This window comes from Pelodiscus sinensis, chromosome 12 (genome assembly GCF_049634645.1).
Source record: "Pelodiscus sinensis isolate JC-2024 chromosome 12, ASM4963464v1, whole genome shotgun sequence".
Classification (NCBI taxonomy): domain Eukaryota; kingdom Metazoa; phylum Chordata; order Testudines; family Trionychidae; genus Pelodiscus; species Pelodiscus sinensis.
In genome coordinates this window covers 19,585,702-19,611,990 of record NC_134722.1, presented here as the reverse complement: position 1 = coordinate 19,611,990, position 26,289 = coordinate 19,585,702, and the positions used below count along the sequence as shown (strand labels likewise).

The following is a 26,289-nucleotide window of genomic DNA, read 5'->3' as shown; positions in this document are numbered from 1 at the left end:
CTGCCGCCCAGCCTGGCCAACAGCAGCACGGACGGAAGGGTGGCAACGGCATCGCCAGCTGAACTTCCTTCTGCTCTGCTGCTGCTGCTGGCACTGACTTCAAAGGGAGCTCCTCTTCCTGCTGCGCTGCTGCTGGCAGTGGGGTTGCCAGCCGGGTTGGGCACCTGACCCCTTATAACTGCCCCCAGCCTCCCTGTTAGTAGCAGTGCCACTACCAGCAGAAGTGCAGAAGAAAAGGAGGCACTGCCACACCAGGCCACCCTCCCTTCTGCGCTGCCTTCTCAGGTAGGCACCTGGCCCCCACGCTCTGGCTGCACACCAGCAGCTTCAGCGCAGAAGGGAAAGTGGCAATAACAGATCCCCCACCCCTGCCTTCTGTGCTGCTGCTGGCAGCCGTGTTGCCTTCTAAGCTGCATGTCCTGCCAGCAGCCACTGCGCTCCACCCCTGGCATTGAAAGCCGGGTTGTCCCCAGCCGTGGCACTGAAGGAAGGCGGCACTCACAGAACATGCCACGTTCCTTCTGTGCTGCTGCTGGAGCAGGAGTTGCTGCCCTTTTCAGGTCCCTGACCCATTGCATTGCTTCCCAGCCACCCTCCCCCCTGCAGCCAGCCCCCGCACCTGAGGTTCCCCACCCTGCCATAGGGATCTGCACTGGATGGGAGTCTCGCTGGGAATGGCCTGGTCAGGCCATGAGCACCCAGGGCAGGGCTGCGACGCGCCGTGTTTGCTGTGGCTTCTCCACCAGGCGCCCTGGCTGAAGGGCACCGGCAGCCCGAGCTCGGGGTCTGAGGGAAGTGGCGTGATGGGGAGGCCTCTGCTCCAGGCTTCAGCAGGTCCCCAAGGTGCAGCCCCCGTCTGGCCTCTCTGCCCTGGCCGGCTGGTTTCCTCCTCTGCTGCCCGGGTCCCGTGTGTGACCGCGCCTGGCCCTGGCTGCTGGGCCGGTTCTTCAGTCTGCACCATGACACACTCAGTGCCAGGGCTGGAAGCATCACCATCGGGCCGCTGGGTCCAACCCGCGCCTGGTGCCGAGGGGACGGCAGCTTCTCCTGCCACAAATCCTGCGGGCTCCCAGCTTCCCTCTGGCAGAGCCTGGCGTAGGGCAGCGCAGCCTAGTGGGTGGAGTCCGTAACCGGCCCCTTTTCTCAGGGCATTGCGGCCCAATGGCCAGTCAGTACCTAGCCCCTTCTCTCAGGGCAGTGTGGCCCAATGGCCAGTCAGTACCTAGCCCCTTCTCTCAGGGCAGTGTGGCCCAATGGCCAGACAGTACCTAGCCCCTTCTCTCAGGGCAGTGTGGCCCAATGGCCAGACAGTACCTAGCCCCTTCTCTCAGGGCAGTGTGGCCCAATGGCCAGTGACAGTTTTTTGCCCCTTTAGGCAGGGCAGTGCAGCCTAGTGGCTATAGTCTGTAAGCTGGCCTTGACTCACGAGGCTGTGCAGGTCGCTGTCCATGAACAGGGGATGGGTGGGCGGTTCCATCCCCCGCGGGGGCAGCCCTTCCCTCTCCTCTGGCGCCCGGCCGCGGCTGCAGCTCCAGTCCCGGCGTGAGCAGGAAAAGCTCTGACCAATGCGCTGATCCTGCTGGTGGCTCCCTCCTGTGCTGAGCTGGGGCACTTAGGCCCAGGGTCAGATGAGAGGAGCGGGCATGTCCCCGTGCCCGGGTTCCTCCTGTCCCAAGAGAGCAAGGGCCTGTCAGACGCGGTGCCTGGGAACCAGGGGGGCAGTGAAAGCTGGGCCCTGGGATGGGCGCAGCGCCTCTCTAGTGCCCCTCAGGGCCAGACCCCTCCTGGCCTATCAGCTCAGGAGCTGCTGACGCCTCCCACCCCCATCCATCCCCCGCGCCAGCTGTTCCCCTGCAGCGTCTGGCTGCCCGAGGGCCCTGGCTGGGGCTGGGTTCCCGCGGGCTGCCTCCCTGGCCCCACAAAGAGCTGGCGCCTTGGTGCCTGGGGAGGGGCTGGTCCTACATGGAGCATGGGGGAGGGGAGAGAGACAGACTCACCCTCCCGTGGGGCTGCTCTCAGAGGCTCTGGTGCGCAGCAACAGGGCTCCCATTCCCTGGAGGGGGCGGGGGCAGGCTTGGGGAGCCACATTTCAGCAGGCCCCCTGGCCTGGCGTCTGTCAGTGTCAGGACTTGGGGGCCCGTTGCCCAGCGGGGTCTCTTACCTCTGCCACAGCAGCAGTGGGCAGAGGGGTCAGGCCCGTCCCTGGCTGGCCTCAGCTGGGCCCCAAGCTCCCTAGTGGGGGGCTGTGCTGAGCTGGGATGGAAGGGAGGAGACCGGGCCCCATCAGTGTCCTGCAGCCAGCTCCCAACCCCCCTGGGCCAGGCGCCTCCCTCCTCAGGCTGGAGCCACTGGGGAGAGGAGCTAATGAGACCCCCAGCTTCTGGGGCAAAGGGCGGTGGGTAGGGCACTCCATGGGGACTTGCTCCTCCAGATGCTCCAGAAAGACAAGGAGGGACCCAGGGCGGGGAAGGAGCCTGGCTGCAACAGGGGCCCTTAACGTCCCAGGGTCTCCCCTGAGCCAGGAGAAGATGATCTGGGCCCCAGTCCGGCTCAGGCCTGTGGTTGCCAGATGGTTTCAACAAAAATACGGGACACACTTACCTTCCATCCCAACCGACATTCCATCGTCCTCGGGAACTCCCGGCCGTTTCCACTGTCTCATTTCTATTGTCTCCATTTCTTTCCCACACAGAGAGCTCAAATACTGGCCTGTCTGATTCCAGACTGGACACCTGGACACCCTGCTCAGGCCTGGATCTGACTCTGCCTTCCCCAGGGGTCACTGCCAACCCCCAGCCCTGCGGCCTGTGGGAGCCGCCTGCCCACCCCTGGGCCAGGGGCCAGCTCAGAGGTAACTCAACTCCAACGCAGGGAGGGGGGAGTTACAGCCGGGCTCTGCTGCTCCTGGCCTTGGCTCTCCCCTAGGACACCCTGGGCATGATGCAGGAGCTGACGCGCTGTGGGGGAGAGAGATGGGGCAGGGTCAATAGACCAGTGTCCAGGCTGTGCCAACGAGCCCTCTTCCCCACCCGGGTGTGTGGGATTTGAGGGTCCCTATCCCAAGGCCAGCCAGGACCTGATATCAACTTCCATTCCTTCCCCTGTCCCTGATGCATCCAGGGAATGCGTTTGCTCTACTGATTTTTTTGTGGAAGTGCAAACCCGCTCTTTTGGAAGCCCAGTCTTCCTCCTCCCATCAGGAAGAAAGGAGCTTCTGAAAGAGGGTTTTTACTGACATTTGACTTCAGAAATGCCTCTTCAAAAAAAAAAAAAAAAAGACTCAAATTGCAGTTCACTATTTCCATAACTTTTTCTGGAAATAGAACACACACTCCTGAAATGTGGTGCCCAGAACTGGAGACAATAATCCAACAGCAGCGAGACTCCAATTGAAGACTAATCAGTGCAGAGTAGAACGGAGGAAGCACCTCTCGAGTCTTGCTCACAACACTCCTGTTAATGGAGCCCAGAATCCTGTTTGCTTGGTTTTGCTACAGTGTCACACGATTGATTCCTATTTCCCTTGTGATCCACTATGAACCTCTAGATTCCTTCCTAGCCAGTCGCTTCCCATTCGGCATGTGCCAAATGGGTTGTTCCTTCCTAAGTGGAACACTTTGCATTTCTCCTCATTCAACTTCATCCTGTTTACCTCAGCCCATTTCTCCACTTTGTCCAGATCAGTTTGAAGGATGACCCCCCACTCCTCCCAGCTTGGGATCATCTGCAAACTTACTAAGCACCCTCTGTATGCCAATAGCTAAATGGCTGATGAAGACAGGGAAGCGTCCCAAAACAGACCCCTGCGGAGCCCCAGCTGTTAGGCCCTTCCCACCTGGCTGGGAACCATTCATAAGGACTCCCCGAGAACAGTTTGAAAGAGAACAAAAGGCCACCAGTCTCTCCTGTCAGTAACCACCTGCTCGGCCATTCGGCAGTGAGACTCTGGGAGCTCGGGGGGGGGGGTGGGTCTCAGCACACGTCCAAACAGAGGGCCCAGGTCACCTCCAGCTCCCAGCGCTCTGCTAGCCCGAGTGCTGTGTGAGGCCTCCCAACCCCCCAACACCCACGGCCTCTGCTTGGTGGGGTGGAGGGCAGGAAAGGGGGAAAGACGCAGAAAAAGGCGAGACAGAGGGGAGGCAGGGGGCAAACGGGGAAGCAGACTGAGCAGGCTCCAAACTTTTCCGAGGCTCCGACCGTCTCACCAGGGCTGACACGACCGGCCGCAGAGAAGGTGAAAACGCCGACAAGACTCCTCCTGGCCCCTGCCCCTCGGTCCCAATTTTCTATCCGGCCCCCGCAGAGAGCCTGGGAAGGGGCCATGCTGCTGCCAAGCCACAGGAAACTGCGCTTGCCCCAGCCTTGCACCTCTGTCCTGAGTGGCTGTTGCCAGGGACTCTTTGTGAGGTCATCCCTGTCCCCAGTGGGCTGTGGTCGTGCAATGGGCCCTTTGTGATGTCACTGCCACCCTCCCACCCATCCTCTGCTAGGCTGGTGTCCTGGTCCTGGCCGGCCCCTCTGGGTGTTTGAGGGGTTCCCCTGAAGCCCCACTGAATGGCAGTAGGGTCTGGGGCCCAGCGGGCTGGGCAGTTGTGAGGGACTGGGCCAGGTCTGGGCACAGCTTAGGGCATCCGCTAAGGGCGAATTGCTCAAATTCGGGGCTCCTTACAGCCCCCAGACTGGAGACCTTTCCAAACAGGCCACAAACCAGGCCCAGAGGGCGCTTCAGCTGCCTGCCTGAAGCCTCCCGAGCAAAACCCCTCCAACACCCCAGCAATATCCACGCCCCAGATGGCTCCAGGCCTCATACACAGGTGAGGGGTCTAGAACCCAATCTCACCTTCCCCGAACAAGTTCTGTCCGGTTCCAAGAAACCAGCCACAGATCCCCGGTCAATTTACCCACTGGATCTTACCCACAAATCACGCTGCGCCAGTCCTTTAGAATCTACCATCTAAAGGTTTATTACTACAATAAAGAAAAGCATGAGAGTGAGGTTGCTAAAGTATCATACATTACATGCATCGAATCTCTCAGTTCTCGATGCAGGCTCTAGCAGAGAAGTTATAGCTGCTGGCTTAAAAGTCCTTGTTGAGCATCCTAGGTCAGGATGGGTCCACAGTTCTTTCCGGCTCTTCGATCCCTGCACTGCTGCCTCTGGGATGAAGGGCTGAGCTGAGATGGAGTCGACCACATGGCATATTTATACTTCCTTCCTGGTCTCTTCTTGGCTGCAGCAGGTCACCTGGCCAGCGGCCTATCTCTGTGTTCTCTGCTGGCAGCCCTTAGGTGTCAGCCCTCATTCTTGACGTGTGTCCTTGGCCTATTGACTGCCATTGTCCCACCCACATAGCCTCACTAATTAGCATGTCCATAGACCAAACTTTGCCCAATACTCAAGCACATTCAGAGAGACTTCCAGTCTCCATACAGATTCCTAACTACACACACAGACATTATACAGATATAAGAAGAGCAGATACAGAATCAGAAGAAAGTAAGCTTTTGTTTGACCCCTTACATGGCCCCCTCTGTACCACTTTTGGGGCGAACACCCCCCCCATGTGACCCGCCTGCTCCCCTCGCTATCCAATAACATGACAGCAGTGAGGCCCCAGGTGCTGCTCCCCTTAGCCCCACCCAGCTTTTCACTCATTAGCAGAATTTAAGGCCAGAGGGGCCCATTAGAGCATCAGGTCTGCCCCCTGCACATCCCAGCCCTCTGTATCTCCTCAAAGTTGCTATGTTCTGACCCCACACACACCAGAAAGGCAGCTCGTCTGCACTGGAGACACCAAAAATCCCTCACTGCCTTCCTCACTGGATTTGGCTGTTTGTGCCAATGGTGCATCAGCCTCCCCGGGAAATATTTGTGCCTCATTTCTCCCATGGGCTTGTCTTTTTGCCCCTTCCTGCCACCAGCCTTGTTCTGCCTTTTTCTGCAACATGAACTAGCCCTTTCATCAGGGACGTTTTCGCTCCAGGAAGCCTTTAGACACGTCTGTGAAGTCCCCTCTCAGCGTCCTTTGGCTGACGCTAAATAGAAGGTGTTTTTCTTCAGCTCTCGGAACATGGGGCTCTTTGCTGTACCAGCTCCTGTTTTCCAACATCTGTTTCTATGTAGCCCAGGAGGCAGCCGCGGCCTCCAATCTCCATCTCCCGGAGGCTGTGTCGCCTCCCGGCCCTGCTCACCCCTCTGCCCATATGCCTAGTGACGCCTGGAGCCACCTTCCCCACAGCAGTGCCCTGTGGGTGCCCGTTGAGCATCTTGTCCTGCATGGCCCCAAAATTGTTCTCACAGTTCCTGCCTGCCGGGGACAGCTTCCCACTCTAGGGGTGGGCCTGCTTACTTTGGGATGGGGCAGGGCCTTGCCTTTGGCTCTGGGAAAACCTGGTTTGGTGGCCTGGGTCCAGCTTCATGGGATCCAGATGGCTCCATGTCACTGCCCTGGCCTCAGCCTGATTTGACCCTACTTGGGTTTTGGTCCCTGCACATTTGGGGAGGGCTGCTTGGCCCTGAGGGACTCATTCAACATCACACGGGGAGGCAGTGGAAGAGCCGGGTGTCCCAAATCCCAGCCTGGAACCTTAAGTACCTTGCATGGATAATTGAAATACAGCAGCTAGTGCAACAATCTCAGCCACCAAGCACCCACAGACAGGGCTGCTGTGCCCATCCAACGCAGATGCCAGTTCATTTAGCCTCCCCTAGTGCTTTGCATGGAACAAACGGGGAACCAGGCGGTGGCCAACCCTACAGGCATTGCCAGGCTGTGCTCAAGGGCTTTGTCTTTGACCCCAAGGAAAGCCAGTCTTACTAGAGCAGACCTGGGGAAAATATGTCCCAAGGGCTGAATCCAGCCAACCAAACCACCAGATCTGGCCTGTGGAAGCAGCAGGGAGCCCCAGACAGGTGCCTAGCTCACCCCACAGGCCCGCCCACCATGCGGCTGCAGGGCTCCATTGACTTTGAAACTGGAGGGGAGGGGGGACGTTATAGGAGCCATCACACCCCTAGCACATTCTCATTGGCTGGTTTCTGGCAGATCCAGCCAATAGGAGCTGATTATTGGAATAACAGGCAGCCAAGAATAATCACACCCCCTCTCTTTGGCTGTATTGTTCTTTAAGCACATGGCCAAGCAGGCAGGTTGTCTGGCTGGGAAACGTTTCGAGCTCTGCAAACAGGCAGGTCAGTTTGTAGGGTTGCCAGGTGTCTGGTTTTCTACTGGACTGTCCGGTTTTTGGGCCCTCTGCCCGGTAAAAAAAAATCCAGAAAATACCGGACATGTGCAATGCCTGGTATTTCCCGGTTTTTCGGCTGGGCACTGGACGGAAGCCTGGCATGGGCGGGGGAAGTGACTGGGAGGCGGGGCGCGATCAGCCCTGGGAGCCCTGGTTGCGTGTGAGGCAGCCCAGTCCATGCTCCTGTGCGCTGGTCAAGCATGTGGTAGAGCCGCAGCCGGCCTGACTCACGTGAGACGGGAGTGCCCTGAGATCTGCACAGCCCGGGTCAGTCCTGCTCCCCGCCAGCTGATTCATTTCCCTGCCCCCTCCGCCAGCTCTGCGAACCCCCGTTTTGGCTCCGGATCTTCCCCAGCCAGTCCCTCTCTCCCCTCCCTCTACCACCAGCTCTGTGTCCTGCTGGCCGGTTCCTGCTCTGGATCTTCCCCGGCCAGCCCCACTGCACCCCCCGCTAGCCCTGCTTCTGGCGGCCAGTTCTCCTCCCCTCCTGAGCTCCCCCGGCCAGCTCTGCCCCTGCTGGCCGCCCCTCCCCCCCCGATATCCCGTGGCCTGCCCAGTTCCACCCGACACCCCCCCCCCCCGATGACCTGCTTACCTGGTTCTGTAAGGCTGCTGGCACAAAACGGAGACTTTTTTTTCTTTTTTGCTCAACAGCTTTGGTCTCCTCCCCCCCCCCTTATTTTTCCTTCAACAGAATTTTTTCTCAAAAAATTTTTTTTGGGGCGAGGGGGTATTCGATATTTTTGTTTCAACCATATGGCAACCCTAGGCACCACTGGGTCTTAATGTCTCCCCATCTGTTTCTTCCTATCGCTGTTCTGTGGCTCTGCTTCCTCCAGAAAGGTTCTAGTTAACTTAAAAGTGACAAAGCCCACCAGACCTATTAGCAGAACCTTGAACCTGTGAAAGAGCCAAGTGGCAATAAAGCCATTGAACAGGCATTTGCCAATCCCAGGTAAATACTGTCAGTTACTGAATTTACTGTGTTAATCTATAGGACCTTGGTTTAAAATTTGTTTACAAATTATTTAAATAGTGTGTTGCTGAAGATTGTAAAATCACGCCTCTAAAAAAGTGTTGTCCTCCTCCAGCTGCCATCAGGTATAGGGGCACCAGTTTAATAGTACTGCATAGGGGCCCATAAATTCTAAGGAACGGCCTTGTGCCTTGTCTTTGGCCAGCACATTGTTTATGCAGGTCTGCTCCTGTGTGTTAATGTCTGTTCTCCCTACTCTTTTACTAGTCTTCTAGGACTGTCATTTATATGGTATAAATCAAAGATATTGTAATCCACCATCATGCCACTGTCACCCTCCGAACTGCACTGCTGATTTTAGGTCTGAATTTGGCGTCGTAAATTCTTAATGGTGTAACTCATGATAGATTATCCCTGCTACAAGCTAGGGATTCATTTTCAAGCACCATTTTCTTGCTAATCCCTTTGAATAAATGGTTCCCCTTGATTAATTTTTCACCAAAGCCCAGATTCGCATACACAGTCATTTGCTGCTCCCTCTTTTCCTGCACAAGACAGCTGTGCTCTGTTGCAATCGAATCAGTTTTGAATCTGACTTCTCAGGCTTTCTAGAAACTCGTGCCTTGCTAATCGTTCCAAGTGAAATGTCATTGGGAATTTCTGATGTAGAAATCATGCCTGGATAATTGCTAGATAGAAATTGCTGATTTAGCCAGGAATAAAGACATATCAGGATGAGGCTGGCTGGCCATCTGCTGCAACATTTCAGTGCCCCTTCCCCTCCCTTTTGGAGTCAGGGAGATGGCACTGCTGTGTGTCAGGAGCCTATGGGCAGCTCAGCGGCATCATATGCACACAGCTATTGACCCAAACTCGGGTCCAGTGTCCTTGTTGTCCTTGTTTCTGCCCCCCCCTCCCCATTCTGCTGAGTTGAGGTCTGGCCTGAGACAGGGTATTTGGGGTTGGTGGAAGGAAAAGGCAGCCAGAATTGAGAGTTGATGTGCTGGAGGATGAATGAGTGTGGCAGAGAGAGGCTGAGGGCCAGTTATAAGAATGAGAGCTAAAGATGGAGGATACAAAGCAGGATTTCCTAATGCATTATATTTTTCTCGACAGAGGTGGTGCTTTTTGGCCAGGAATGAAGAAATCTAGCAAGGCAGGATGTAGACTTTTTCATTGCTGTTGCTCCAAGCAGCCAGGTTTATTTTGCAGTACCACTCTCTCTCTCTCTCTCTCTCTCTCTCTCTGTGTGTGTGTGTGTGTGTGTGTGTGTGTGTGTGCGCGTGTGTGCGTGTGCGTGCGTGCACGCTGTCATCTCTTTAAGGATACGTCTACACTGGCCAGTCTTCAACACGAACATATGCAAATGAGGGGTGGGGAATTCTATGCTTTCTTTTGGGTGATGGTTCCAAAGGCTTAGAAATCTGGCATTTCTGAGACTAGGGCTGCTGATGGGCGAGAGGGAAGGGGGCAGTTGCCCTATGGCCCAGCGACTTGGGACAGTACCGTGAAGCCCCAGGACCATTCAAACGCTGCTGGACCCCCATCCAGCAAGGTCTGGGCATCTCTAAGAGAGATAGGAGAGGTGTGGTGCAGTCTGGGCTGCGCTGAGGGCTGGCTACCCCTGGCCCAGCCACTTCTGCCTGAGGCCCTGCCTCTTCCAAAGGGCCCAGACCCGAGGTCTCTCCCCACATTGCTCAGGGCCTGGCGAAGTCTGTCACCAGCAGTGGTGCAGGAACAGTTTTTGGAGTGGGGGTGCTAGGTGATACATACACCCCCCTTACCTTTATCTGTGCCCCTCACTGACTCTTGGAGATGGGCTCAGCACCTGGGACCTCACATGTAGGGCTGGCAGTCAGGACCTCATGTCCAGTGGCTGCGTGGGACCTTGCAAATAGGGCCAGGTGGAAGGGCCAGCAGCGGGATGCAACGCTGATGGCCAAGACCCTTCATGTGGGGCTGGCACCTGATTTGGAGTTGGGGGCTGAGCCCCTGTGCATGAGGATGGCAGCTGAACGAGACCCAGGGCTGGAAGTGGAGACCCCAAGCAGGGGACAACAGAGTTGGCCAGAACCCTGGGTGGCAGGGGCATGTGGCTGGGATGCCCCAAACCTGGGGGTGCTGCAGCACCCCCTGTACCTCTATTTCCCACACCTATGCCCACCAGCCCTGTCGCATACCAGCACCAGGGTACTTCACTGGTAATTGCTCTCAAGTCCAAGGTGGCTCAGGTTTGTGCCACTGACTTAGCAGGGCAAGTCACGATAGGCCATTTTCAGTTCCTTAAGCCAAGCAGACGCCCATCCACTGCGCCACCATTTTTAAACAAAAGCCCAGGAAAGACTTTGTTCTCCAGTCTGTGATTTGCTTTGTCCTCGGCTTCTTTTACAGTTTGTGACACAGAAATAAATCCGGCTTTAACCTCTCACCAACCTACAATATCCTGTTGGGAGCAGCGCTGTGACACAATGATCTCGTTTGTACACTGAGCTTTCATTGCTTCATCTTTGCTGGCATCTAATCTGGCAAAAAGTGCCTCTCCCCCTTGAATTTATTGGATTAATTCACAGCAAAAGAGTCGAGAGAGCTCAGCAAACTGGCAAACAAGTGCTTGTCACTGCTGGAGTGATTACTGTCATATTTATGTTCCAAAGACTGCAACTAAGTAAAAACTTGGTCAGTAGTTCCAAGAGAGAAAGAATGATGGCTCTGAGGCAACAGAAGACCAATCCCAACTCTTGCACAAGCAAGCACAATTCCCAGGCGATCCAAGAGCTATTTTGCTCACCTACACTAATGCTGAACTGAACCTAGTACTTAACTACAAATGTGGTGAAATACATTCCACATTCCAGTCATTTAAATACATGAAAACCAAAGAGCTAGGAAAAAGTATAACATTCAAATGCATACACATTAGTTCTGGGCAGACACTACAAATGTCACCATATTTGGTTCTGCATAATGTGCTGTGATATTCCATAGCCTTATGTGATGGACGCCATAACCTAGATGCTTTATGCAAGATAGCTCATGTAACATATCGTTGGAAAGGCTGTGAATTACTGAATATGATTATTTTTTGTATGCATGTACAGGAAACCCTTGCCATTCACAGTGGCTGTGTTCCTGGCACCACTACGAATGGCGAAATGTACAAATACGAAGAGCTGAAACACCTGGCCCCTGGTGAGTTCCCCTGGCTCCCAAACTCATCACAAGGCCGTGGAGAACTCACTGAAACTTGCAGGAGCCATGGTGAGCTCCCCACAGATCTTGGCCCCTGTGGTGAGCTCCCTGCAGCTCCTGAGCTCACTGTGGTGAGCTCATCACAGACCAGGAGCTGCTGGGAACTCACCACAGCTCCTGGTAGCTGCAGTGAGTTCCCTGTGGCTCCCAGCCCTCGTGGTGCCTTCCCCCAGCCAGGAGACTTGTGAGTACACAGAACCATGAATAGCGATTCTGTGAATCACGAGGGTCTTTTGTATCATCTTTGGAGATAAAGTTAGGACTATAGACCTGTGTATCTGTAATTTCGTATTTGCTGCTTTGGATCACACCCACTGCTGATGCCTCTGGTACAACAGTGAAAGAGACTCCCGTGCTGGTGGGTCATCAGCAAGGCTGTGTCTACATTGGCACCCCTTTCCGGAAAAGGGATGCTAATGAGACCAGTCGGAACTGCAAATGCCGCAGGGGATTTAAATATCCTCCGCGGCATTTGCATGAACATGACTGCCGCTTTTTTCCGGCTCGGGGTTTTTCCGGAGAAAAGCACCAGTCTAGATGGGATCCTACTTGAAAGTAGGAATAAGGGATCTTCCGGAAAAGGGTTTATTTTATGTTCATGCAAATGCCACGGGGGATATTTAAATCCCCCGCGGCATTTGCAATTCCGACTAGTCTCATTAGCATCCCTTTTCCAGAAAGGGGTGCCAATGTAGACACAGCCCAAGAGACAGTGAACTGTCTAAGCTTAATCTTCCTGTGATCATGTAGGTCAGCCCATAAAGAATGGCTACAAAGACATATGACCATGTCACCTGGTACAGAATTCAAGATGGGTTCCAGTAATTTTCTATGAGCAGATGAAAGGAGATCATACCAGGAAACAAAGGACTCCCATCTTATGCAAATCCTATTTAAGGTTGGAGAGTGAGGGAATCCTCGTGGACAGTTCTCCTCAGCTGCTCCACCCAAGATGACTGCAGGAAACAACCAAGACTCTACTGGGGAAAGGAACTGGGCCTAAGCTGGAAGGGCATCTGGCCTGCGAAAATTATTAGAACCACATTTGGAGTGAGATATATTACATGTAACTAGTTCCTTTAGTGTACAAGCTTAGCTTGCATGTTTGTTTGTTCTGTCTGTTACCTGTTATGACCACTTAACTCCTGTCTATTTACAGTTAATACAATTACTTTTGTTTAGTAATAAACCCAGCGTAAGGCTACGTCTTCAATACCAGGAGACAGATGCTGCAGCAGCCACTCTTCCGGAGTTTGATTTAGCAGGTCTACTAAGGACCCATTAAATTGAATGCTGATGGTACCCCCGTCGATGCTGGTACTCTTTAATTCATGAGGAATAAGGGAAGTCAACCAAGCATTTACTCCTGTCAACCTCTCGCTGTGGAGATGGCGCCAAAGGTCTAATCAAGGTACATCGACTCCAGCTATGCAATTGACGTAGCTGGAGTTGCGTATCTTAATTCGACCTTCCAGGTAAGTATTGACAAGGCCTAAGTAATTACCACCTGGGGGAGAAAGGAGCCTGTGCAATCTCTTTTCATTGAAAGAGAATTAATTTTGTGAGTTTATACTGCATAGCTCTCTATACAGCATAAGGTAGATTTATTTAGCGTTCAGCTCCCAAAAGAGGTTGTGTACTTGAGTATCAGGAATAGGTCTCAAAATGTACCACTTTCAGTCTGTGCCTGCACTCTTTCTATGGAAAATAGTGGCAATCGTGAAAAATTTGTTTTCTGAGAAAATTGTGAGTATTAAATTGACAAAATAATACAGCGCAAACACATTTCAGTGCTATAACTGGTGAGTTTAGCCACTTAAATATGAAGCTCTCAGTAGTTTCTATGCAATGTGCACTGGGTTATCACGCTTTCAGAGGAAGATAGCACATTTATTACAATTAAACATTACTGAAAAAGGAGACTGTCTTGCTGCTGTTGACACTCAATGGCATGATTCCAACATACCTTCTGAGGGAGTCAATTCATACAAAAGTTGGGGAAGAGAAAAAGCACCTCTAATGCCATTGCTACGCATAAAAAAAAAGCCTAAGATGCTGGTTCTCGTCTCGGTATCCCCTAGGGCACAGGTGGAAACATCTGTACTCGTGGGCTCTATAGGGATATTGCCATGTGGTGGTTTTGCTAGGGTGTTCCTTTCTTGTGGGGGCTGTAACTGTAGCTCTTGAGTGTTTTGGAACTGGTCTAGCTAGCTCTCCAGCAAGTCAGTGAAAGGGCTCTAGTTTACTTAGATCCAGCTGCTGAGGAAGCCATTTATTTAAGCCAGTGGGCAGAGATTGGCTTAGAAGAGGGCCACTCATTATTTATAGGGTTTAGATGAAAAATGATCACAGACATGAGTCTAGCAGCCAGCTAATCTCAGGCATAAACTTCAGGGCTAGAGTGTTTGTTTCCAAAAAGCAGCCCCTTTGCTGCAGGGGTGAAGTAAACTGCAACCCTGGCCAGTGCATGAGGGGTAGGGAATGAGAATCAAAGCCCCACCAGCACTCCCCTCCCAACTGTGCAGGAGGAAGACCAAATCCATCGAAGCTGCTTCACTCTGTGCTCTGACAGCATGCGTAGCCTGAGGATAGGTAAACACCTTTTTTTCCCTTTGTTCCTAGAGAGGGTGTGTATGGGAGGGAGGAGAGCCATAATCTTGCCCAGAATTAACCTAGCCAGTTGACAGACAACTAAGGAGGACAACAAGCAGTCTAAATCAGTATCGATACAACAAAAAGCACAGGAGTTCTATGGTTTACATGTATGTTCTTTACTAAAAGTTCAATCTGCAAAGGTCAGTATACTAAAAATATTCCAAATAAAGGAGATGAATACAGATATATGCCAATGCTAACAGCAAGAAACTGTGCCCAAACTGTTTTCCTGATAAGAATGAGATAAATAAAAAGGCCATGTCCTGCATTTATCTGCCACAGGGCACACCCTATGAAGTTAAGAGAGTGTCTGAGGCAAAACTTGATAGCATGATTCAGTTCTCTAACCCAGCTCCCATTAAAATCTGGAGAAAGAGTCCTGTTGACTCAAGTAAGTAGGGATTAGATTCTGTCTTTAAATAGTGGTTTCTAAGAAATTAGATTTCTCTATCACACGTTTAGAAAGAACGACAGACTTCTCTTCTTACTCTGATGGTGGTAGTTAAAAAAAATCTACTGGAGAGATGATGTAGTTGCTTACAAATTTCTGTTAATGGTATTTTCTGTCCTGAATTGTATCTCTGTCTCTTCCAACTTGTCCAGCTATTAGCGCCATAATGTTTAGCTTTCACTTGTTAAAAAAAATTACATACAGATTTTCATAAAGTTATGCCTCCAAGTCATTTCAGTGAAATACTAATTGCAAAGTTACTTAGTACTATTAATAACATACTTTTACTTCTAATTCTAATTTGGAGGACTTTTTTTTAAAAAGTTAAGTTAAATACTATTTACTAAAAGAAGTACGTTTTCATTGGTCACTGTTCAGAAAGCAAGTATTTCTTTATAGTAAGTGCATGACAAGATACCAGAACTGTGCACTGGGTGCTAAATTACTTCTAGAAATACTATATTAGTAAGTAGTAGTATTTATTTTACTTAAAACATATAAACAATAAATCATTGTTAAGGCCCAAGCCAGCAGAAGTATGTGCCTGGATTCCATGGTGAAGATGAGTATGGAAGAGGATGTTCTAGGTGGATTCTGTATCTCTGGCAAAGAAGCTGGACATAATTTTGATGGATTGGGCCCTCTGAGTGACAGCTACATAGTACGATAAACAGAGGAGTCTTTTTTATAAAACAATACACCACAGGGGGGAGCAGACAGCTATTTGTAAACAATCCTGCTACTTGTAATTCAGATGACAGTACTAAGAATGTTTCAACTCTAGAGTCTGAAGAGTTTGATTAGATATCTACAGTTTCAGCACTGGCAACATTTCCATCACTAAACAACATACAAATCTGCCATTCTCACCACAAAATGAGATTTTTTTTGGGGGGGAAAGCCCCTGAAGTCCTTCACTATATGTGGAAAATTAATGGAGGGGAATTAAATAAATTAAAGGGACACTGTCAGGTTAAAAATAATACTTAAAAAGTACTTTCTTAACTGAACGTTCCCAACAACAGATTGGGTCTCCGATCTTGTGAGTTGCAAAGTGCTCTGATTCAAGAGACCCACCCTCCATCATCACAGTTTTATAGTTACAAAGGAAATAATTTTTTAAATTCTCATTTACTTTCTAATATTTATGGGTCAGATTGTGTCACCCTTGATTGATTAGCATCTGACTCTGCATGTAGTCCCAATGATTCCAGCAGGGCTACTTATGGGGATCAGGTCTTACTCAATTCATAGATTCTAAAGCCAGAAGGGCTGTTTCACTCATCCAGACTGACATTCTCTTTATCACAGGCCCTGGCATTCCCCCTCCCCCAAATTCCTATTGCAAATCCTCTAGCAAAACATCCAGTCTTGATTTAAAAATGGTCAGTGATGGATTTGTAAGGAATGAAAGGCGGGGAATGAAATGAATGCAGTTCTACATAGGTTTATGGAAAACAGATCCTGGTAAATTAATTTGATATCTTACAAGTTTGGATGACAGAGGTAATGGTGTTGGTGTAATATACTTAAGACTTCTGTATGGCATTTGAGTTAGGATGGCATGATATTTTGATTAAAAATCTAGAATAATATAAAATTAACATGGCACATCTTAAATGAATTACACTGGTCAACTGATAAAGTCTCAGAACGTAACTAAATGGGGAATTATTATTTTCATCAATGACCTGGAAGAAAACATAAAGCAATGATAAGGCATGTACCTCTTTTCATAATTACATACTTGTCCTTCAGCAGGGATATTAAGCTGAAGTCTTTGCCCATGTGAAAATTGAAGAACTTTTGCCAAAGATCTAACAAAATGGGCCAGATCCATTCGTTTCAAAGGGGCTACATTGATTTATACCAGTTAAGGATCTGGACCTCAAAGGGTATCAACACAGAGGGTGTATGCTCACCATCCCATATAAGGTCAAGTCTTGAGATCTACAGAGTTCCCCTCTGTTGCTATTGGTAGATTGAATCAATTTATCTCTGAAATATGAGTGGTAGAGATCTAAGAACAGATGTAAGATTTATGGAAGGCTAAACTGCAGTGAAAGATATTGTGAATGATTAAAGGGTTTTTTAAAATAAGATTAACTATGTCATTGTGCATGCCAAGTCCTGGCATCTATTATTTACTTTGCACTTTGGCAATTTACCCGAAGGGAGAGGTCATGATCCTTTGTATATACTGTAGGCTCATCACTGAGAGAGACAACTAGCTAATGCCTGAAAATGCAACTTTGTTCCATGAGAACCAGGCCTAACCTACCTGCTAATATTTCAAAATACCTTTCCAGCCATGGCTATGGCAAGTCACCATGCTGTGACAGAATTCTTACAGGTATCAGCCCTGCTAGCCAGAGTGTCTAGGAAGACTTTCATAGGCCTTCTTCATTACCTGGCAATTCTGGAAACCCATTGCTATGTCTCTAAACAATTAGCATTTCTGAGACTCCATTGACAATTCTAGCACTCCTTTTTTCTTTTGAGTTGGGATTGGTGTTTTTTGAAATGGCATCAAAACCATTGTAGCTAGCCAAGGTATGTAAAGGTTAAGATTAGCAAAATACCTTCTTTCATCACCTTCCAATAGATGGGTAGTTGTGCTAACCACATTTTCCAGATACTATTCAGCCTATCTGAAATATATAAATAAAAATGCTTTATAAATTATAGATTTTTTCTTATCTCTAAGACATTTGGTATAATGTACCAGATATAAACAACAAAAAACTCTTCTTCCTCTTTTTGCTCTATAACATGCAAATACCATAAAATCGACAAATAATGTCAATTGGCTAACATGTATCTACATTAACAGTGACTGATTTCAATGTGTTTTCAGATGCTTCAGAAAGGTTGGATGCACTGCTTGTTGCTGTTGTTTTATTCTGCAGTTGTGTATGTGAGACACCAGGGAATAATTCAAAGCCCAAAGATAAAAGTTTACCTAAACTTTCAAAAGTCACTGTTTAAAAAAAATTCAGCCTTATTTAAAGATATAAAATAGGTAACAGTTTTATGGGTTTTATGCTTCCCTTTAAATCCCATTTTCTCATCCTGATAGGCTCCTAAAGTGTGGGTGAGACGAGCCACTTGCATTTAGATTATTTGGTTGGGAAGAGTTTGACAGTCAGTTGAAGAATTTTTCAGTACATCCATTGGAATCAGCGGAATGGGGCTATTTTGTTCACACACAACCGTCTCATATGGAGGGGCAGCCTCCAGAGTGAGTGCTGTCAAAGAAATTGATGAGATAGGCTGCTGCAAGTCCTGCAGTCTGACTGGATAATTAGAACACCTTCCTGTAGTCCCAGATGCTGCCTCCTCTTCCAACCTGATGTTTGTAGACAATTCATTCCTTTGACAAGGGTCTGTCAGAGAATAGGGTGGAGGATCATCTGTAGGAATATAGATTTGTGTTGCTCCAGGCCCAATGCACTCATCGTAACTGAAAGAAAACAAATTCAATGTTAGGTTTGTAGGCAGAATATATTAGACCCTTGTGTTCAAAGTAAAAGAGGCAGGTAAAATAAAGAGGAAGCAATTATTTGATATTCCTTCCTCCAGGTTGCAGCCTCGACCTGCCACTTTGGAACCTCAAGAGCATGAAAACTTAAAAGAATATCTTCAAAGAGGTAGTGAAAAAGTCAAGCTAAGCATCAGAGTCTAAATGAGTGTTCAAGTCCAACCCTTTCCGGTGGTGGTAGCACCTCTCAGGCTCATGATAGGAGGTTGGGGAATAACTTACTGAAGCGTTGAAAATGATGCAGCTTATTTTTTGTTTTATGGCAATGCCCTCTATGACAGTCGCTGTAAGTATTATGCTCATTTTGCAGACAGGGAATTGAGCCAGAGAGAGTCAAGCATACAGGGAGTCTGTAGTACAGCCATGAATTGAATGCTGGTCTCCTGAGTCACAGTCTAGTAGTGCCTTAACCACAACAATATCCTTCTTCTCTTCATTTTCCCCACTGGGCTAGCTTCTTTTTGCTGGCCCGGAGGTGAAGGGGTTAAAGCTCCAGCCATTCCATCTCTCTTCCCTGTTCATCTGCTCATGTTCTAACGGGGTGAGGTGTCTTACTCCCCCTTAATCCCATGACGGGCTGCTTGAGGGTCAATTGCAATCTGTCCCCAAATAAAGAAATAGACTGAAATTTCCTGTCCAGACCCCATCTTGCTCAATTGAATTACCAGCCAGTTTTGCTGGAGCCAGATACATTAAGACTCTATTTCCTCAATCACATTAGCATCTGAGGGATGTCACAGGCCTCTTCCTCTACTATGTTATATTTAGAAGGGGCTTGATTCTGCCACTTTATTCATGGTGAAAAATACTTTTGCCCATGAGTAGGCTGGGTGACTAGAACTGCTGGCGGGTGTATGTATCCTATTTCAGCATGAACAAAGGTGGCAAATCTGGCTGCAGATGAAGTATAAAGTTAAAAAATGCAGCCTGCATTGCTAATGTATCTGGTTAACAAACAGCTCGTAGAGCTAGTAGATGTTTCTGTTTTTAGCTTCATGAGGATTATATGCTTTTAAACTCTGAAATTCAGATTTCCCTATCAGAAATAAATGGCTTTGTTTTAATTTGTGATGTTTAGACCTTGAACAAAAAATCCATTTTTTTTCTTCTTCAGAAACAAAGCCTAACAGATAAAACGTTGAGTTCTTTTCATATGTCACTTGAAAAAGAACCTGGACCATTCTTTATTAATCCCACTGAAGCTTCCTGCTGCATTTTATTTTCCTTTCAATAAACTCAGACCTGGAGCCAAGGACTAAGCATCTGATGCTGTAAAGTGCCAACTCCCAATGAAGTTAAGGGGAGTGAAAGATACTCAGCACCTTGCAAGGTTGGATGTTTATTCAGAACAGCATGTTTATTTTGAAGTGCTTGAATCAAAGCCCAAGGAGGTGAATGGGAGCCTTTTTGATGGCAATGGACATGATGGGGCTAATAGAACACCCAGACAGGCTACAGGTGTTTGACCAGTTACTAAAAACACAATCTGTGAAGCAGAGAAGAGCGCTAGCATACTACTGGACTATAAATCGACACAGCTTCCTAGATTTCATTCGGGTAATACGAGCTGAGTGAGAATCCAGCCCTAACAGTGCATCATCACTCATGTCAAAAATCATCTGGAGCTCAGCAGAAGTTTACTCTCAGGCTATGTCTACACTGCAGGAATTTGTTGGCAGAGGCAATGCAAATGAAGCGCTCATTAGCATTTCCTGTGCTTTCATTTGCATAGTCTCTTCCGATCCGTTTTGCAGAAGAGGTTTTTGTGCCAAAAAACATAGTGTAGACAGGGCTATTTTGTGCAAAAAAACCCTTATTTCTCAAAAAAACAGGTATACAGGATCTTGTGCAAAAGGGTTTTTTGTCCCGTCTACACTGCGTTATTTTTCTGCAAAAACCTCTTCTGCAAAACAGATCGGAAGAGACTATGCAAATGAGCGTATGAGAAATGCTAATGAGCACTTCATTTGCATTGCCTCTGCAGACAAATTCCTGCTGTTTAGACCTAGCCTCACTCTCTAAAAGCCTCGGTATCTCAGATCACTGCATTAGGGAAAACAGACAAACTTTGCAGCGTGTGTGGCTGAGATGTTTCAAGCCTGCCATTCATTGGAGGGGGAGGGGGATGAATAATAAAGTGAAGAACCTTTCTTGGCAAACTAGCGTATGGCTGATCCTTAGGATGTTCCTCCCTATTGTAAGTCATAGTACTGTACAGGAAGAGGCAGCCTCCCAAATAAGCAGGTCTCAAACTAGTTACAACTTCATAGGTCAAAAGCAACAGTGGAAAGCTGAGTGGAACAGTGGAACGCCCATCACAGAGTGAGGGTGTCCCATAAGGAGAGAATTGGCTTAGCAAGAAGATTGCCTCAGGTTTCAAAACATTCTCATGCGGTGCCAGAATTGCAGTGATGAGGACTGTATGGCTCCTGGCAGGGAGGGAAAGGGTCACATGCTACAGCCCAGCCAGAGAGGAGCAAGAAGCACTTATAGTGCCTGTCAGGTGGCATTGTGAATTTTGACATTGACTAAAATGGGAAAAGGGCAGAGTAGGCTCTAGTCATTGCTATTATCTGATCATCAACAATTCCTTTTCTAGGATTAAAAATAATCTGTTTTAATACCTGTGATGGATTGTAGCGCTGCTCTGTAAAACTAAAATGCTGAGTGGGAAAAACATCAAAAGGTCCTTTGTGAAGTCGACTTTGAGCAGGCTTTTAAACATCAGAATGAAACAGAAAATGACCATAACCAATACTTGCTTTTCAGTGTGTTTTATATAAAACAGCAACATGTTGTTTCTCTGTATAAGCTCTGGGGAAATAAACAAACAAACAAACCAACCCAACTGCACTGCCGATTCAATCGCCAGGCTTTTTTTGGTAATCAGGATCAAATTTTAAAACCCAAATAGGGAACACTTGCCAGGCTTTCAATTAAATATCACCGTGGCGCACTGAATGCTGAATCTGCAAAGCAGGCAACTATAAATCATTCAGAGAGTGTGTTTTTACTCTGGAAGCTAGAAATACACTGCTGTATTTAATTTGCATTTCAGGGTCTTGATATCAATGTTGAATTAGTCGACGCTGAAAGGTCATAATTGTTCAATACACACTTGCCTAAGGATGTTTCATTAGCTGACAATGCACAAGTAATACTGCATATAACTATGATTATTATTTATCATAGGTGGCAAAAGTAATGATGTCTGTAACTGAGTGCTCAAAATGTTCTATTATTAAATGCTGAGAAGCAAAAGAAGTACCGAATAGCTATCCATTCACTGAGCATCGCCTCTTCTGTGTGCTGAATGAGGCAGGGTCTTGAGGAAAGAAGAGTACATTCTCATGTAATTAAAAACTATATATGCATTATGCACAAGACGGCCAAACTAAGGTTGCCCAGGCATTTCCAAACTTTTGAATGCTTAACTTTGCAACTATAACTTTCTTGTAATGTAGTTATTTTGGGGGACTGTATATAGGTACTGCAGTAAGACATATAGTAATGTATGCCATATCAAAGGTCTGCCTCATTCTTTACACGATGAATTAGACCTGTAATATGGCATACATTACTATACGTCTTACTGTAGTACCTACATACTCTAAAGATCTCCTGCTACATGAATGCCATTCTGCAAACCCTTACTTATGTGAGTAGTTGTTACTTACAGGAGTAATAGACCCTCTCAAACAAGTGTCAATAACACATTTATTTGACATCACACAGTCATCTTCCCTTACTCTTGGCATGGGAGATGGATTCATGGGCAGAGGGAAAATGTGGTAGTTACAGCTGCATAGTAGCTTCTGCAATTTATTAAACAGATACACTACATATGAGTAGATGGTATTGGCACACAGAGGACATAGGTAATTTAATTTTAATTAGTTGGTACAAGAGTGTGCTTCACTGTGGAAGGATTTGGGAAGGACTACCTTCAAATCTTCCATATGTGTATGCGTTGTTGTAGCTATGTGGATCCCAAATATTAGAGAGCCAAGGTGAATGAGATAATATGTTTTATTGGATAGGGAGAGAAGCTTCAAGAGCTCTGTGTAAGCTTGTTTCACTCCCCAATAGAAGCTGGTCCAATAAAATAGATGTCACCCACCTTGTCACGCTTTTACATTATAATCAGCATCCTCAAGCTTGGCTCTACTTATCCCTTTATTTGCATGGTTGGGCAACATACATTTCATTTTGCAGCCATCTACGGTAATTCATAGCATAGTACAGCACAGGAAGAGGCAGCCTCCCATGCAGAGTGAGTGCCTGTTACCTGCCACTTCTATAGCTTAACTAAACTTGTGATGTTGTGTAGGACTTGTCAAGAGCTCAGTGCACTCAGACTTCAGTCATGCCATGCATTCCAACTCTCTTTTCTGCCTGGATCAGTGTTGAGGCCCTTGTTTGTTCTCCCCAGAGTTCACATGCAGTCCCCGCTTAAATTGTTTTTTTAAAATGTTAGCAACAAAAGTCACATTATTCTTGGTGTTCTCGTTCCATTTATTTTGTAGAGTAAAATGTCGTATAGCACTCGGGTTAAACAGAAATGTCAGCGGCAGAACAGTCTAATTAGGGAAGGGTTGAACTGGCTTGAATACTGTAAGAACCAAACTGTTCTTTTGAAAATGGAATCTGGTATTGATTAAAAAGGGTGATTAGCATTTTTCTGTGTTGTTTTCATTTTCATTTGCCTCTGTACCCTGGAATTCAAAATGGAGATATCCCACGGGATTGCTTTTGCATTCTACAGTGACTATCACAAGAAAAACAAGCCAAAGAATGCCACATTGCTAGATGCCAAAGGTGTCAAACTCTGCTAAGGAGGGCCCCAATTCTGCAAACACTATACACATGCTTAACTTTACTACCATGACTAGCCCCATCAGTTTCAATGGGACTACTTACAATAGTACCTGAGTATTTGGAGATTTGGGGCATAAATGCACAATACCTTAGGGAGTGATCACTCAGAGACATAATTTAATATTAGAAATACAAGAAGATGAAACTTGTATCATTTGATGTTAGTTGGGAACCAATAATATTTGTTAATGTTTATTCAGATTTTTGCATGCTCCTCTGACCTTGTATCTGAACGTCTCAGAGGGGTAGCCGTGTTAGTCTGTAACTAAAAAAAATAAGAAAACAACAATGGTCCTGTAGCACCTTAGCGATTAACCAAATATATATATCGATAGTATCATGAGCTTTTGTGAGCACAACCCACTTCTTTAGATGACAAATACAGAACAAGAGGCATCAAGCTTCAAATAAAAAGCAGAAAATGAGGGGAAAGGGGAAGAGAAAAAAACCCGTGAATTAAATTGTCTATGCTAAATGAGGCTAATAGAGTGGGCTGAAAGTATTTCAGTTCTATATTTAGCTTCTGATGTCATTTGAGTATTGAATGTAACAGTCCATTCCAGTTCATATCTTTGTTCAAGCCATGATAGTGTCCAATTTGCACATGAAGGCCAGTTCCGCAGACTCTCTCTCTAGTTGATTCCTGAAATTACTTTGTAAGAGACTAGTCGCCTTTAAATTAATTAGTGAGTGCCTGGGCAAGTTAAAATGTTCTCCAGCAGGTTTCTTTGTGTTACCATTTCGAATATCTGATTTGTGTCCATTAATTCTTTGTCCTAGACTGTTCCGTTTACCCAGTATACCTGGTACTTGATTGCACAGATCACATTAGTGGATCTGCAGGTGTATGAGCCTCTAATGTGGTGGCTTATGTGGTTAGGTCCTGTGATGATATCACTTGTGTAGATGTGTGGACAGAGTTGGCACCAGAGTTTATTGTGGGTTGGGTGGTTTTTCTGTTTTATATTTGAAGCTCTGTGCCTCTTGCTCCATGTTTGTCATCTGAAGAAGTAGATTGTGCCCATGAAGGCTCATGATACTATCTATATACTATCTGTATATTTTTGGTTAGTCTCTGAGGTTCTACAGGACCATTTTTAAGTTTTCTTGTATCTGAATGTTCATGCTTCAATTTGCTACCCTGTGAGGTTATTGTACCTTTAAAAATAGTTGGTGCACAAGGGTCAATGTCATGTACTCAGACAGAAATCCTTCTAAACAAAAAAGGATATACTTCTGGGAATGAATGTGTAATATTGCAACATAATGAACTGGGATCATGGACATTTATTACACATGAATCTTGCCTGAAAGCTGTTTTCATCCATGAAAGAATTTGCAGAACCAGTTACACTTTTGTTTCCTGACTCTTCAGTTACAGCATTTTATTAAACATTTACTTTAATCCATTTTTTCTTAATTGTAGCACATTAAAATACAGCACACCTTACAGGCATTACTGACTGGGGAAGAGGGTCACTTACCTTGAAGCATGCTTTAATCTATATTTTCTCTAGCCTGGTTTCTGACAGAATGATAATTTAAATTCTTGTTTTAGCCTTCACTTTTCCATCATCTCTTGATATCTTATTCATCATAAGGAAAGGAAAGGTGGATGATTTCTGGTATGTCCATCCTTAGCAAGAGCCAATTTATGTTCCAAAGGGGAAAATATCACTTTCTGATTTAAAAAATGAGAGTGATCTCTCTCATTCAAAATGTAGTTGTTTTAAAGGGGTGGGGGGGAAGAGATTTGCTCCATGATTTTGTCAGGTCTTATTGGAGTGAGTATTAAGATAGGTTTGTTGCCAAGGAAACACAAAAGAGCTTATTTAGCAGGCTGTCATTCATAAATTATGATCTCACTAGGAAGAGAAGAAGAAGGTCCTGTTCATAGAATTTGTTAAGAAGCAAACAAACAAAATCATTAAAAGAATCTGGTGTGTATGGGAGAAGTGGTGCTTCAAAAAAGGATTAAAAATTTGAAAAATATCCAGGGCTTCTTTGCTAACAATTATCAGGCCTGATTCTCCCCTCCAATGCATGGGTGTAAATCCATTGAATTTTCTTGTGTCATGATAATGCAACTTAGCTGGAGATCCACTGTTTTCTTTTAATATCTGGTAAACAGAGCCACTCACCCATGCCTAGAAAATAATTATGTTAACAACCTTAAGCTCAAAATAAAGGATTTCAACATGATGTTGCTGTCTAATAAAAGAAAGCTTAATCTCCAATGGAAATGCTGTGGCTTTCTAAAACGAGCATGGAACGAAAAGCTAGCTGTAATGTGAATAATGCTAACCTGAATGGTTTGGATGACATGCTTCATCTGATTCTATAACTCCTGAATATAAATAGCTGGGTTTGTAGGACAGTATCATTATTTCCTCTTGAGTGTTTCTTTTTAAAATTGATATGCCATTTGGTTATGTGTAACTGTCCTGAGGAAACCCTTTGAAGTGTTGTTGTAGCCATGTTGGTCCCAATATATGAAAAAGACAAGGTAGGTGAGCTAATATCATTTGTTGAACCAAGTTTTGTTGTTGGAAGGGATAAGCTTTTGAGTTTCACGGAGATCTTCCTCAGGTTTAGAGAAGATTGTTCACATTAAATGTAGGCTGGGACAGTATTAAACATATGGTTGGAGAGTTCTCAGAATGAAGTATGCTGTTAAGGATTATCAGGCAGTAATGAGCCATAAAGCCAGTGTCTCTGTTAAATCCATGTTTTTTATTGTTCAGCAGAGTTATGAATTTTAGTTCCCTGAGTTGTCTTTTCAAGGTGTAGCACAGGTTTCCTTTGAGAAACAAGGACGGAGAGGTCAAATGCAGCATGATTACTTTTGTGAAAAGTGTTTGCACACCGACTTTTTTGTCTTTTATCAGTTTCCTGTGTGAATTCATTTGAGAGCACAGTGAGTGTCTGCTTTCACCCACATGCTTCTTGCTGGGCCACTTGAGTTACTGCATGAAGTACACCACAGGTTGTGATTAATGGTTCCTATAAATGGTTTTCGTGTGCTGAATAAATTTTATGTGCACCAAGGATGTGCACCACCAATAGAAACACATGCTGCCAGCTCTGGGCACTCTGTTAATCAGCTGGGCAGCATCTGAATCTCTCTTTGGCAGCTGCCCAAGCACTCAGCCTACAGGGAATACTGGTTGTGATAGACATGTTTAGGACTTATGGGATCATCATAGGCAGGGCTTGACAAACGGCGGCGAAAGCCACTCGGCAGCCCTGCACGGCGCATGCACAAGAGCCACATTGCGCATGTGCGTGCCGCCG

General features: G+C 46.8%; 1 protein-coding gene and 2 long non-coding RNA genes across 4 annotated transcripts in view; 1 reads left to right on the top strand and 2 right to left on the bottom strand.

The window, feature by feature from the left end:
* Positions 1-583: 583 nt before the first annotated feature.
* On the bottom strand, positions 584-4,679 carry LOC142831063 (uncharacterized). The gene is made up of 3 exons (XR_012906680.1): positions 4,206-4,679; positions 2,602-3,453; positions 584-1,666 (listed from the first exon to the last, which is right to left on the bottom strand). It is a non-coding gene; the product is annotated as an uncharacterized LOC142831063 (long non-coding RNA).
* A 400-nt stretch (positions 4,680-5,079) lies between these two features.
* Positions 5,080-10,730, top strand: LOC142831062 (uncharacterized). The gene is made up of 3 exons (XR_012906679.1): positions 5,080-7,192; positions 9,338-9,420; positions 10,613-10,730. It is a non-coding gene; the product is annotated as an uncharacterized LOC142831062 (long non-coding RNA).
* A 2,850-nt stretch (positions 10,731-13,580) lies between these two features.
* Positions 13,581-26,289, bottom strand: part of BEAN1 (brain expressed associated with NEDD4 1) — a 116,506-nt gene continuing 103,797 nt past the window's right edge. For both annotated transcript variants that reach the window (XM_006130539.4, XM_006130540.4), the window contains one exon: positions 13,581-18,039. In XM_006130539.4, the coding sequence (XP_006130601.1) occupies positions 17,691-18,039 (349 nt within the window). In that variant the 3' untranslated portion in view covers positions 13,581-17,690. The remainder of the gene's footprint in view (positions 18,040-26,289) is intronic.